The 13332-nt window shown below is 34.7% G+C and overlaps 1 protein-coding gene across 16 annotated transcripts in view; it reads left to right on the top strand.

The window, feature by feature from the left end:
* Positions 1-13332, top strand: part of LOC128856850 (blood vessel epicardial substance) — a 67694-nt gene that overhangs the window by 36196 nt on the left and 18166 nt on the right. For all 16 annotated transcript variants that reach the window (XM_054092260.1, XM_054092258.1, XM_054092257.1 and 13 more), the window contains one exon: positions 11631-11788. In XM_054092260.1, coding sequence (XP_053948235.1) covers positions 11631-11788 — 158 coding nt within the window. The remainder of the gene's footprint in view (positions 1-11630; positions 11789-13332) is intronic.

Raw genomic sequence — 13332 nt, 5'->3', positions numbered from 1 at the left:
GCGCCTTGATGTTGTTCTACAAATGGAGGTACTTACAGTTTTATTCTACCTCCGAATGGCAGATGCTTTTTTATTAAGAACTCTTCCATGGCAAAAATACACCCGAAGGTTTGCTATTGTCTGCTGAAGAGCGACCGCTATTAGAAAAACTTTCTATCATTTGAGGTTTCGAGCCCGGGCACTGCCGAACGGTAGCTGTGCACCCTCTATTGAGCTAAAGTGGGCGCTATAAATAAGGCCAACTAAATAATACTAAACTTGGTTGGTTTATATTTACAATATTCTGCCATTTCCAAATTTTTTTTCTGATTGCTTTCTTGACAGTGGTGGCTTAAGCCAGATTTATACCAGTGTTATTTATTATTAGTTAGTTAATTTGAATTGAACTTATGAAGTTCAAAAACTCGTTCAAAATGCGGCACTTATTTGTGTGAGAAAAACTCTATTTCATTGTAATGATAACTATGTATATTGAAACTACGAACTTTGACGAAGTTTTATGGTAATAAAGCACTTTATGGTCGATCGAGTATTTCATTGCCACTACATTTTTTTCTATTCCATGGAAATCCCTTATATCGGGTGTTTTTTTTAAGAGCTTCAGAACTTAAAATGATAACACAAAACAGAAATATTTTTGGAATAGATTTTTTTTATTATAATCTGGTAGATAATTGCATGGCATTTATTATCTGAATGTGATATCCGGCATACATATGTCCATCGCGGCTGCGAGTTACATAGTCATGGTTACATTCCATCAGTCCAAATTTTACCACTTTTTCCAATAAACCTGTCCGTATGGCGTCATATGGTGGCTTGAATATTGCAATAAATCGATTTTTAAGCGCGCTGTATGACAAGTTGTGCCGTCTTGTTGGAACCAAATCTCGTCGATATTTAACTGATTAATTTTTGGAAACAAAAATTCAACCAGTATGGCTCGATAGCGCCGTAGTGTAAGAGCACCGTAACGGCAGCTCTTTTCTCATTTCGAAAGAAATAAACACCGATGATGTCGCGAGTGCTCTATGAACTCCGCGAAGAGGTTTTTTTTTTCAAAGTAAATTTCCACAATTTGGAAGCGTTGTTTTGGCATTAAACGATTCATGATGACTTGCCAAAGCTTGCCGGACAGAAATGTCAACACAGTTTGCCATTCTCAGTTGTCACACCCGAAACCATTCGAAAATTTTCTACACCCTTTTTAAATCATTTAGTTAAAAGATTTACCAATTTTAAGATTTAGGAAAGTTAATCGCAGCTCTTTGCATGAAATTTATTTTCCGACCGAAGACCAAAACATATAAGCAAATAAATATATATATATGTATATATATAAATACTTTATAAAGAGTTCTCTAATATGGGCGAATCGAATTGGAATAAAACAAGTTGTGTGCGAGACATTAACGTAATTTCTTTTTCAACTGAAATTTCCATATATGCCTTTATGTATGGAATATGACATCGTTCAAGTGTCAGAGAGGTTACATTTTTTAGGACTCTGAATTTGAGTGATAGCCTGGGTTATTTTGACAAGAGTACCGCATGGTATCCAATTCTCGTCACCTTCGCGAGAGATATGTAACTGCATCCCTGAATCGCTCATTATAAAGTTTTATGATAACAGATTTGACCGAAAGATGTTAACATCGATTCTTTCCTATTAGAAAACTCTATACCAAGTGCAGTTACAATATTTTAATTTTTGCCTGATTTTCGGCGTTCACGCATAATTTTCAGTTTTCATTCATTAGTCTACAAATGTAGTATTCAAATATAAAGAAGAATTCCTAATCATATCTCTTGCTTACTTTTCAAAATACCAGTACTACTGCTAAAGTGGTTTGCCAAAATATTTCCTTTTTCCTTATGGCATACACACATACGTGTATGGATGTGTGTATGGAAATTAGCATTTAAAGCTATGCAGCGACAAACCACCAATCCAAGGTAGAAACGATTGCTCATCAAAAATATATGGCACACTATTGTATTTTGTGCCAATCGCTGCGTCATCAACAATACATAACACGCCTATGGAAATAGTCCCATGGTAACGTCAATGATCGCTAAGCATCTGTGCACGTACTTGCATATACACATTTGTACTTACTCACATGAATAGAAGAACACATATACATAAATAAAAAAATAGGTTTTTGGGGGCCAACACGGCACGGGACTCACCATGGAAGATCATATGCGCGTGATTAGTATGAATGAATATGGCTGTGACACCAGCGTCATACGACGTCTGCATTATTTACGAAATTTCGGTGAAACTTTTGAAATGATTTGGCCTGTGTTGGTTGCCGTTTAGATAAACAATGTTCTTATTTATAGCGATACGTTCAAAGCTGACGGCGTCTATGGCTCACGTGAGACTTGGCGCGATTTCAGTACGAAACTATACTGTGCAATGTGGTGGCAATACGTACTTTGGTAACTGCTGCTTAATTGTTGTTGTACTTAATTGCTACGAATGGAATTATACTCCGACAGTATGAAAGTGCATTTAAATCTGTTATCACCGTTATCAACCAAGTGCCCATTAATCATGGTCGTGTTAAGAAGTTTGATAACACGTTTTTGTTAACCCAAATACGAGCCTTTAAATGTCCAAATGTACCCAAAAAGGTACCAGAAATATAATACATAAATGTACAAGTATGTAGACTCATACCTCTGCTATCAATTGGAGCTTGGAATTTTCTTCATCTCGTCATACTAATGAGAGAAATTGAAAGTGGTAAATCCCCGATCCAGACATTTAATAACAAAGGGTCTTTCTACTACAAACTGGAGCGGAAGTTCATCCTGGGTATGTTAATATTTTAATAGGCATTTGAAAATGTCTATCAGAATTCATTAAATTCATGCGCGTTTCTGAAAAAACCTCATTTGTTTATAGTTTCCCTATATTCATTTGTTCTAACTTGTAGGCAACTTTCCTACTGGAATTTATTGCCAAAAGTACTTTTTTAAAGCTTTGGAATTTGCCTCATTAGTTGTTTGGGTTTTCCCTGCCGGGCATTTGCAAAGTCACACATACATACAATATATTTATAAGTACATTTGTATGTGAATGCAGTGCAAAGAGTGTGATCGGACTCTTTGGCTCTTTTGTTATGGTTTAAATCAAAGACGGCTAAGCAAAATTTTATTGTTTGTACAATTGCTCTCCTTCCACCCACCACCGGTGTTTTCATGAAGATACAGGGTATTTATGATTTTCAATAGAATTGTGTTTGTGTTCATTTTCTAATATATACTAAAGTTGAAGTTGAAGTTGACCTTGATCACATATATTCTGTCAAAAAAGTATCGAATATTTATACTTCAAAAGATTCATTTCTATTTATTTACTTCAAAATGTTCTTAGAGACAAATTCACGCAATTAAATATGGTTCTTGTTGTTGTACCAGCATAAACATTCCATATATACGGGGAATGCTGCTGAAGTGACAGTCCTTGGCCAGATATAAATCCGGGTCGTTCCAGCACGAAGAACTGACTGTCGTGGAACATATCAAGGATAAATTTTACAAAATTTTCATTGAAGTTAATGACGTTACAATAATTGTTACACAATCGCGCAGATCGCACATGAGGTTTTTTAAATGCATAAGTAGTCGTGTTATTAGCAATATTAAATAAATGATTAATCCTTAGACTATAAAAAGAAGTATGGGTTGAATAACTCCCTGCAATCGATATTACCATTAATTATATTATATATATATATATATATATATATATATATATATATATATATATATCGTTGCCACGACAGTTGGTTCTACGTAACCAGAACGACCCGGATTTATATCCGGCCAAGGACTGTCACTTCAGCAGCATTTCCTCGTATATGCACGGGAAATGTTTATGCTGCTACAAAAACAAAAACCATTAATTATATTATGGACAAACATTATTGAGAAATATATTATAGTTTTATTGCATTCCTTCTATTTTTCAGTTAGTACTAACCTTAAAAAGACGGCTGTTAAAACCACACATTCTATTCATTACTTCGTGAGTTATTGTGCTACTACTAAGAGTAACACTACTTTTGTTATTTTCAAAACAATGGATCAAAAAGAATTTCGTATTTTATTTTACACTTCTTCTTCCCTTCAAGTGAATCAATGGGTTCAAAAGTTTTATGGAGACTCCCCTCGTTTTGAATGATAGGCCTGGGACTTTTCAGTCCACGTGTTTTAAGAGGTAGTATAATCTTTCCAGCCCGTTTTAAACAGCGCTATTTGTGTGAAATTTTGTTTTACCTTTTCGATTAATTAATGAACAGCACAACAGTTGGTGTTTCGCGCCCGGTATCCAAAATAATACAACATCATATAAATATGTAGTATATATTGAATTGTTTAGAGATCATGGTTGTAATTTTTTATGTGTTTTCTGAGCGCATCATTATAGCTCTCTCGCAAAAGTTATAGCCTTGCTTACGTACCATAAGTATGTATGACCGACCTCCTTTTCAAAATTGAGCTTGCGCTGAATGCATTTACTGAGTATCAGTGGAATACTTACATAGGTGGTACATTCATTTACAACCATACATTTGTTTCTTTATTGATGGGCATTAATCCGCACGCATGTTAAGCCACACAAACAACTGCGCTGTAAGCTCACTCATTCCAATTATGCAAAGGCAACAAAATCGATTCGATCCAAAAACTAAGCTCAATCACATGCATATGTAAGTGGGTGGTTCAATCGGTGATAAAGGATGCAGAGTATTTATCGGTGCAAGAGGTTTCAAATGCAGTTTTGTTGTTGCGGATGGTTACATGAGATTCTCTATTAATAATTTTGCGCTCCAGCTCCATCGGATATAATTGCAACTTGCAAATTTGAATGCTTGCTGAGCGTTCGTTCGTTCTCAGGCTTATAAGATTGCTCAGGGTGAGAAATGCTGGATATATGGGCTGTTGCTGGACGCTTGAATTATTGGATCATTGGCCGGTTGCGAGTGGCGTACGTGACTCTGGAATTATCAGTGATGTCTGCGTTGTCGTTATGAGCACCGTTGCGGATCTTGGGAAATCGTTCTGTTTCGCTTGTCCATAGTGTTATCGTAGTCATTCACGTTATTATTGGTTAGTACTTTTTTCTGTTTTTTTGTTTTTTTTGTTTTCAGGTAATTTGACTTTTAATGACGCTTTGCTTGTTGCAGCCATTATTGTTGTTGTCATTTTTCAATGTTTGTCATTTCGACTTTGGCGCTTAACAAGCGAATTTGAAGCGAAACTGTTTTGTTCCACACAGTTTTGTGCCATTTTGATGGTCATAAATGCGTGTAAATATTGTATATTCAAAAGATGTGCACACATACATACATATGTATGTGTGCATATCTATCTCTATTTGTATTTAAATGCATGTCTCCAAAGTTTACGATGCGTATATGATTTGCATTGTCTTGAGGGGCTTTCTGTTATAAAACGAATAATCATATCGATTTCATCTATTATCTCCAATATTTTGTGTACTTCTAGCACGAAAGTGCTCCGTAGCACCTACATATGTTAAAGGGGAGGAGTGAAAGAGATATGTTATATGTATGGAGTTATGTATGTACATATGTATATTAGCAAAGTATTGAGGAATCGAATCAAATGAAGGCTTTCAGGAAATATAACGTTTTATATAGGTGAAATAGTCTTCACAACTTCTCTAATGGGAAACAAATAATTTTTTTTAAGATTTTTGTTTTTTATATTGAAGAGTTGAATTACCAAAAATATACAATGTTATAAATTTACAATGGCTTATAAGTTTATTGAAAATTATTATTGGTGATTCTGTATAATTGTAAATTAAAAGCGTGTAATTATTGATTTTTACTATCAGACAATTTTCTTCCTTATTTAAAGTAAATAGTAATGGGTAGAAGAGTAGTAGGAGCAATTTTGCAAAAAAGTAACAAAGTAACAAAAATTTCCATTGACAACTAAAGGCAATGCAAAGATGTAAAAATAAATAATTATGTAAATATATATGAAATGTTTTGCTCAATATAATTTAATTGTATTTAATTACTATTGGTGTAAAAATCAATAAAAATTATATCTAACTTCCAAGATAGAAAGTACGAAATGACATTTTTTATTATTATTTACATCTTACAGATTTTTCTGTAAAACAACGAGCATAAACTTTAAAATCTTTGATCGATAGTTTACGAGATATCGACCACTACAGCCATCTGCCGAGAAAATAATGGATGTCTTTTCCCCCAAACTAATATTATATTTGAAAATATTTTAATATAATTGTGCAAGTAACTACTTTTGTAATTCATTTATTGCATATTGCAGATCCAAACTTCATCGCCATATGCTTACACATATTTATACAAGTATTTACCATGAATTCATAATTTTTATGAGATCCATATCTTTGTTATAAATTATGAGAACACTTGTCTTCTTGCTTTTATTCTGTAAATCCGGTTTTAAAATACGTTGAGCACTTTGTAGTTTTATGAATCATTTACGCTGAGTTTGAAAGGTTATTCAGTTATATGAAAAAATGTGATAAAATTTGAAACCGGTAAACCTCAACCCAGAAATTGAACTGTTGATTGATTCAGTTATGCAGAGTTAACTTTTGCCTTTTTAGTGCAATATATATGCTTTCATTTCTCCATAAGCTATCAGCCTTGAAAGGCTCTTGCTTCCTGCCTGTCAATGGTGTAAATATAATTAGTTGGAGTTGCAGACTCTGCCTCCAAAGTAAAAGTGCTTTCGATTACATGTGTATCACGTAAAACGGTTCATTTTGTTCAACAGAGCAGGGTTGGTGTTACAGTTGTTTAGCCAAAATGTTATTTGAAGAATACTGAAACTATGTACATTCATTCGAATTATTTATTTATTTATTCATTCGTCAATTAAAGCATAACTCAAATAGATTGAAAAAATTGGATTTTGAAAAGGTCGAGCCAAGGAGCACCAGAAGATTTGGTGGCTCCTAAAACACTCAGGCTAAAAGCCCATTGTATTTAAGGCTCTGGAAAGAGGGTAGATAGTCAAGGAGGGAAGGAGAAAAGTAATATATCAGAGAAAGAAATAGGAAAGAATAGAGACAGAGACAGAGATAGAGATAGTTAGTCCTGTGAGAATTTTCCAGATTCTTTGGCAAAGCTGTAAATATTCTCCAGTTTTAGAGAACGAATATTACTCAATCTCACGACATCGGAACCCAAAACTCATAGCCGTGCTCTAGCAAAGGCTGGACACTCAGAGAGAAAGTGCTCAGTGCTATCCGCCTCCTCCACGCACGACAGGCTCATTGGGTCCTCAATGATTCCAATGGTGGTCATATGCTGACCCCATGGGTTGTGTCCTGTAATGATACCGACCATCAACCGAACGTCTTTCCTTCCAAGTTTTAGTAGAAAGTTTGACAGTTTTATGTTCGGACTTGTCACAAAACACTTATTGGCTCTGACCCTTGTGGGGGAACCGCTGATCCACGGTTGGCCAATTCATCGGCAATTTCGTTTTCTTGAACACCGGAGTGTCCTGGAACCCATATAAGTACAAGCCTGTTTTGTCTTGCGACAGAATTAAGCTTCTTCCTACATTCTTGAACAATCTTTGAGGTTTGCTTCGCGTTCTCCAGGGCCTTTAGTGCAGCTTGACTGTCTCTGAAAGCTCCAATCTGGCTACTTTCAGGATGGCAAAAATTTCCGTTTGGAAAACAGTTGCCATTTCCCCCATAGCATAGAGATACTTATTACTATCGTTTAAGTACCATCCGGCTCCAGACCCTATTTCATTCTTGGACCCATCGGTAAAGAAAATATCCGTCAAACCTCCCTGAATGCATTCTGGATCGCTCCATTAATAGATTACTAGTACTAATGCTATATTATATTTAAGTTTTATGGTAAAAAATACGGTGTATGGGATATATTTGTCACAATTCAAAAAGTGTATCTCCAGCCTCTCGTGAATTAGAGAATATATCTAAATTAAAAAAAAATGGTTAGACTGCCTTATACAATGTGTATCATAAGAGGTTCATTACAACTAAAATTGGTCTTATAATTAAGTAAACGGAACATGCTGCTGAGTCTAAGCATACGAGTAGGACAATTGGAAAAGTATAAGCTCCAGTAAGAAGTGGCATTTGATATGATTCGTTGCTATGTCGATTATAAACATTACCGAAGAAGTTTTTTTTCGCATTTCTAATATTGGCAATGCTAACGAAAGACATCTACTTTTATATGCAAGCAAACTATATACAAGGCCAACGAAGCGAATGAATTGTAAATCTAGTGAAACGTTAAATATGAACCCATGAAGAGTGGATCCCAGATGATGCTGCAATATTCGAGGTTTGATCTTCAAGAGAGAAATACAAATTCCTCAGGGAAGAAATATCTTGGAACTGCTTTGAATTCTTTACTACAAAGCCGAGCATAGGCCTAGGCTTGGCAACCATAAAGTCTATATGTTTATAAAACGAGATTTTTGATGTAAATATGTCCCCCAAGTCTTGCTTTGCATACATTTTTGTGAGGGTGGTAGTGTCCAACTTGTAATCGAACTCAATCGCAACTTTACGTCTACTGAAGGACGAGTGCTGGGCATTTACCAGCATTAAGAGGAAAGGAGTTATCATCACACTAAGCTTCCAATCTTGTTAAGTCCTCCTGAAGTCTTATGCAATCAGCTACGTCCTCTATACGACTGTAAATTAGAAAAAGAAAGTAGGCAACAACTGCTAATTTGTATTTAGCAAATCGCCAACGAAATCAGGCGCCGGCTAACCGCAGGTTTGTCCAGCTGAATGCAATTGCATCCTTCTAAAACTAAAGTGCCAGTAATGACCCCGCTATTTTCGTATCATAACAGAGTCGCTCTGGCAGGCCGGGTGTTCTAGTGTAGCTTTATCGGTTTTTCTCAATCAGGCTTTGCTGTTAACGTTCATTCTTCATTATTCTTCCGCTCTGTATGTCAAATGTTAGTTTTTCTTATCATTAGTGTACCTAAATTATAGCCATCAATCCCCTTTGTTGCTTTCTTAGTTACATATATTCACAATCAATATTCAATGAGAGTCGGACTGCATTATTTCCCTTGTCATATGCAATGGAATGCAGCAGTTACATCACAACTACTTATACACGGACCGATCGAACATTATAGATGTGGCCATTCCTTTTTTTAACTTACCCAAATCACACATAAAACGTATTGGGACTAATTAGAATCGATTCAGAAACTATTAGTTGTTCGTGTAGTAAAATTACTCACTCCAGCTTTTAGAGAAAGGGCCCGGTATTTTAGCTGCTTGACCGTTCTTTGCTATGCCATGTCGTATACCTATTCAAGTAGGTTAGGATATGTACATATCTACATAATGAATCGCTGTGAGTTCAATCAATCTAAACACTGACTTTCAGCTATAGGGATTATGTACATATAGCATATTGCCGCTCGTTACGCGATTTTAATTGCATTTTAATTTTGGTGCTATTGCGAATGCAAATACTAATAGAGATGAGGTGTCATAACACGTTCACAATTTGTCTTGAGCTGCCAAGTGATGCGCAACGGAATGTATTGTCATTTTAATATTATTGGCAAGCGCTGACGGGCAACTTTTTTAGCCAGGCAATTTCAATTCTAAATTATGTAAATCGTGATTTTGCCTACATAACATAACTTAGTTCATTTAAATGCGAAGTAAGAATTAGAGAAAAAGCAAAAATTGTTAAAAGTGAGCGGAATCGTTGGAAAAATTTGCAGTTTCAATAACAACCGATACCTTTTTAAGTTTTCCTAATTAATTCTCTGTATTTGGCAAAATATAAGAATGCATTTTAAAATATTTGGAAGGTTAGAAAGCGTGGCCCAAATAAAGGTTCGAGAGTATTTTTTAAATATAAATTATATACTTATTTTGAGTGTGAATGCATTGCCTGTATGTTTATTGTTATTATTTATATGAAGTAAAGGGTCACGGTTTCTGCCCATATTTACTACTATAATTTTTCGGACTCCACAAGAAAAAAGATAGCGAGTTCAAATTCTGGCTGTGAAACTGTGAAATTTACGACCCTAAGATGGCTGACCAGCTGATTACGGAGCATACTAACCTGCTGGCAGTCCAAGTCTTCAATTTCAGGTTAATTACCAGATTTTTGCTATGATGAAAATGAGTATATTTTGTTAACGATGTCTCCACTCTGAAGTCTGGCCTCAAATTCTATTCTCTATTCATCCATTGGCTTATCAACAATAATTTCGGTGTTTTCCATTTTAAAAATTGTAATGGTGGTGCATGAAGTGTTGAGTTCCAAGATTGATGGCGAATTGGCGCACACCGTATGGCTTTTTATGACTATTTATCACTCTTTCGGCTATGTAATAAATACTAACTTTAGAAATAAAATAATCTTAATGTTATATAAGGTCAGTTCATATAAAAATTATCCATTAAATTGCCAGCAATTTAATTTCCGAGAATCAGAGGAAAATATTAAAAAAAGGACATGAACGCAAAACCAGTAACAATCACAACAATTCAAAATGTTTTCAGTTGAACTATCTCGTTTTAAATTAAAAATAAAGCAAACAAAATGCAATGATTTTATTTTGTCCATAATAATTTGTTCCATCTCATCATCGCTTTCAAATGAAGAACATTCCTTTAGCATTTGGATTGTTACGGCAATCACAGCTTTCTTCATATTTTCCTTGATTCCGTCTATGCAATGTATGCACATACATATATATTATATTATTTATTGCCAAAATAGTTAATAACCAAGATACCTTCAATGATTTCAATTCATATTTCGGAAACTGCAGCAACGGTGACTGGAGACTCAGACACACATACCTCTACATCATTGGCCGATTCATATTAAATATATGACTTCAAATAAACTTAATAAATTTTATCTAAAATAAATTTACTTGTATTTTCCATTTGAGTCATCATTTTTATTTAAATTTAAAATTTTGACTCGATTCGCAAATTCGTGTTTATTTTTACTTTGCGATCAGCTGTTTTTCTTACTTGCAAATTCTTACAAGTAAAAATTTATCCAGTAAAAACCTGCAATTTCTCCTCAGAAGGAAATTTCATTTTGCTCTCTCACTTTCCCCTACTTTGCAAGTTTTTTGGATACATGAACACCAAAACTTGATAATTTAGTAACATTGTTACAAATTATTTGCTTCATGAACATAAATATAATCTACGATTTTAGTATGGTGAAAAAAATGTACTTGGATTGAAAGTACTTTTATTGAAAACTCATTAGGTATGTATTAAGTAATAATATAGTAATATTTATTAGTAATAATAATATAATATTTGGCTTCCCACCAGCTTTTCTCATTCGATTAATCAAAAGAAGTTCTAACTAAAAATGGTTGCACAACAGGCGAAAAAAATGCTTTATGTTTTTATATAATATAATATGAAATATATAATACAATATATTCTATACAGAAATTTTCATTATAACTGTGTTATTTCAAAGCAAAAACTATAAGTTATAAAAAAATGTTAAAATATATTTCAAAATGTATATGCAAAATGCATATTAACAGTATAACATTATATTTTTCAGGTTTATGCCAGCTTATTTAAGCCCCTCCGCGTGACGCGACATCAATTCAAAAAGATTTTGAATTGCATGAAACTAATACGACCATTAAAGTACCAGGAGGTGTATGCGCAGGAGAAAGTTACCAAAGTTGATAGCTTATCACTCGTCTTGTCTGGGAAGTAAGTATAAATGAGTAACATGAATATTTTAAAGATAGTCGATGGACGTTAACTAACAGCTTTTACACAGAAAATTTTATTTTAGCTTTCTCAACTATGTAGATATCGGAATGCGATTTGAGTGTATCATTGGCTCATTAATCATTTATTATTGTTCGACACTAATTTGTGGTGAGCGACTTGATGTTGACTTACGAAATGGGCCATTACAGCCGGATCTGAAAGGCTGACGGATTTTATGACAAAAATATTGGCTATTAGAAAAAAATTATTTTGGGTTCCGAGGCCGAGACCAAACGAATGATGGTCACGTGTAACTAAAACTAAAGAAAGACAATTTTCCTTGTTAGTTTACGGAGAGATTATTAGGAGTAATAAAATTTAATATTCCGTACTAAATAAACATTTAGTGATAACTGAATACTATACTATATTTGCATAGCTTTTATAACATTTACATATGAATATAAAGGTATTATCTATTTTGTAAATATGTATATGATGCAGGTATTTATTTCACCCTTGGCCAAAACGGGTATATTTCTGCAATACTGATTTTCAAAAAACTCTTCTTTCCCACATAGTACGCTTGGGAAATATATTTTTTATTTTCATTGAAGATCCTCTGGGTAATGACCAAACCAGAAAAACTCTAAATGATTGATGACAGTAACTTTCGCTCAATTCTATCAAGAATTTAGTCGCATATCCCCACATTAAATGACCGCCTCTCGGCAGGCAATGGCAAACTTCCGAGTGTATTTCTGCCATGATAACGCTTCTAGAGACTAGTAATGGAATGTGGACCTAATTTAAGTCGCTTATATATTACTATGTATTTTCTGCGATAACTCTGATAAGAGTCCTTATTTGAACTTAATTCAGTATTAAAAGTACTTTCGTTATTTTTCTATCTAATATGGCCTAAACAAGCTCGAGCTCAATCATTGCGTTCGGTCCATAGATCTTTTTTATAGATGTTACAAAATGCCATTGATATGTTGTTGTTGTTGTAGCAGAATATTCACTCCCAATACCTGTACGGGGAATGCTGCTGGAGTGACAGTCCTTGAACGGATATAAATCCGGATCGATGGTATAGATGTATCTGCTTCGCTCATCCACTATTTCATTCCCTCTAACATCACTATGCCCGGGGACCCAGAATAGGGTAGTATTGATTGTGTCCAATGATGCCTCAGACGCACGATATTTCAGTACAATTATTCATTTTACTTCATAGAATCGAGTTGCTCTTTGTATAGCTTTGCTGTCAATGCCGCCGTAGCCAAATGGGTTGGTGCGTGACTACCATTCGGAATTCACAGAGAGAACGTCGGTTCGAATCTCGGTGAAACACCAAAATTAAGAAAAACATTTTTCTAATAGCGGTCGCCCCCTCGGCAGGCAATGGCAAACCTCCGAGTGTATTTCTGCCATGAATAAGCTCCGCATAAAAAATATCTGCCGTTCGGAGTCGGCTTGAAACTGTAGGTCCCTCCATTTGTGGAACAACATCAAGACGCACACCACAAATAGGAGGA

Source organism: Anastrepha ludens, chromosome 3, assembly GCF_028408465.1.
Source record: "Anastrepha ludens isolate Willacy chromosome 3, idAnaLude1.1, whole genome shotgun sequence".
Classification (NCBI taxonomy): Eukaryota; Metazoa; Arthropoda; class Insecta; order Diptera; family Tephritidae; genus Anastrepha; species Anastrepha ludens.
The sequence above is the reverse complement of the archived record's forward strand: the minus strand, read 5'-3'. Positions and strand labels throughout refer to the sequence as shown.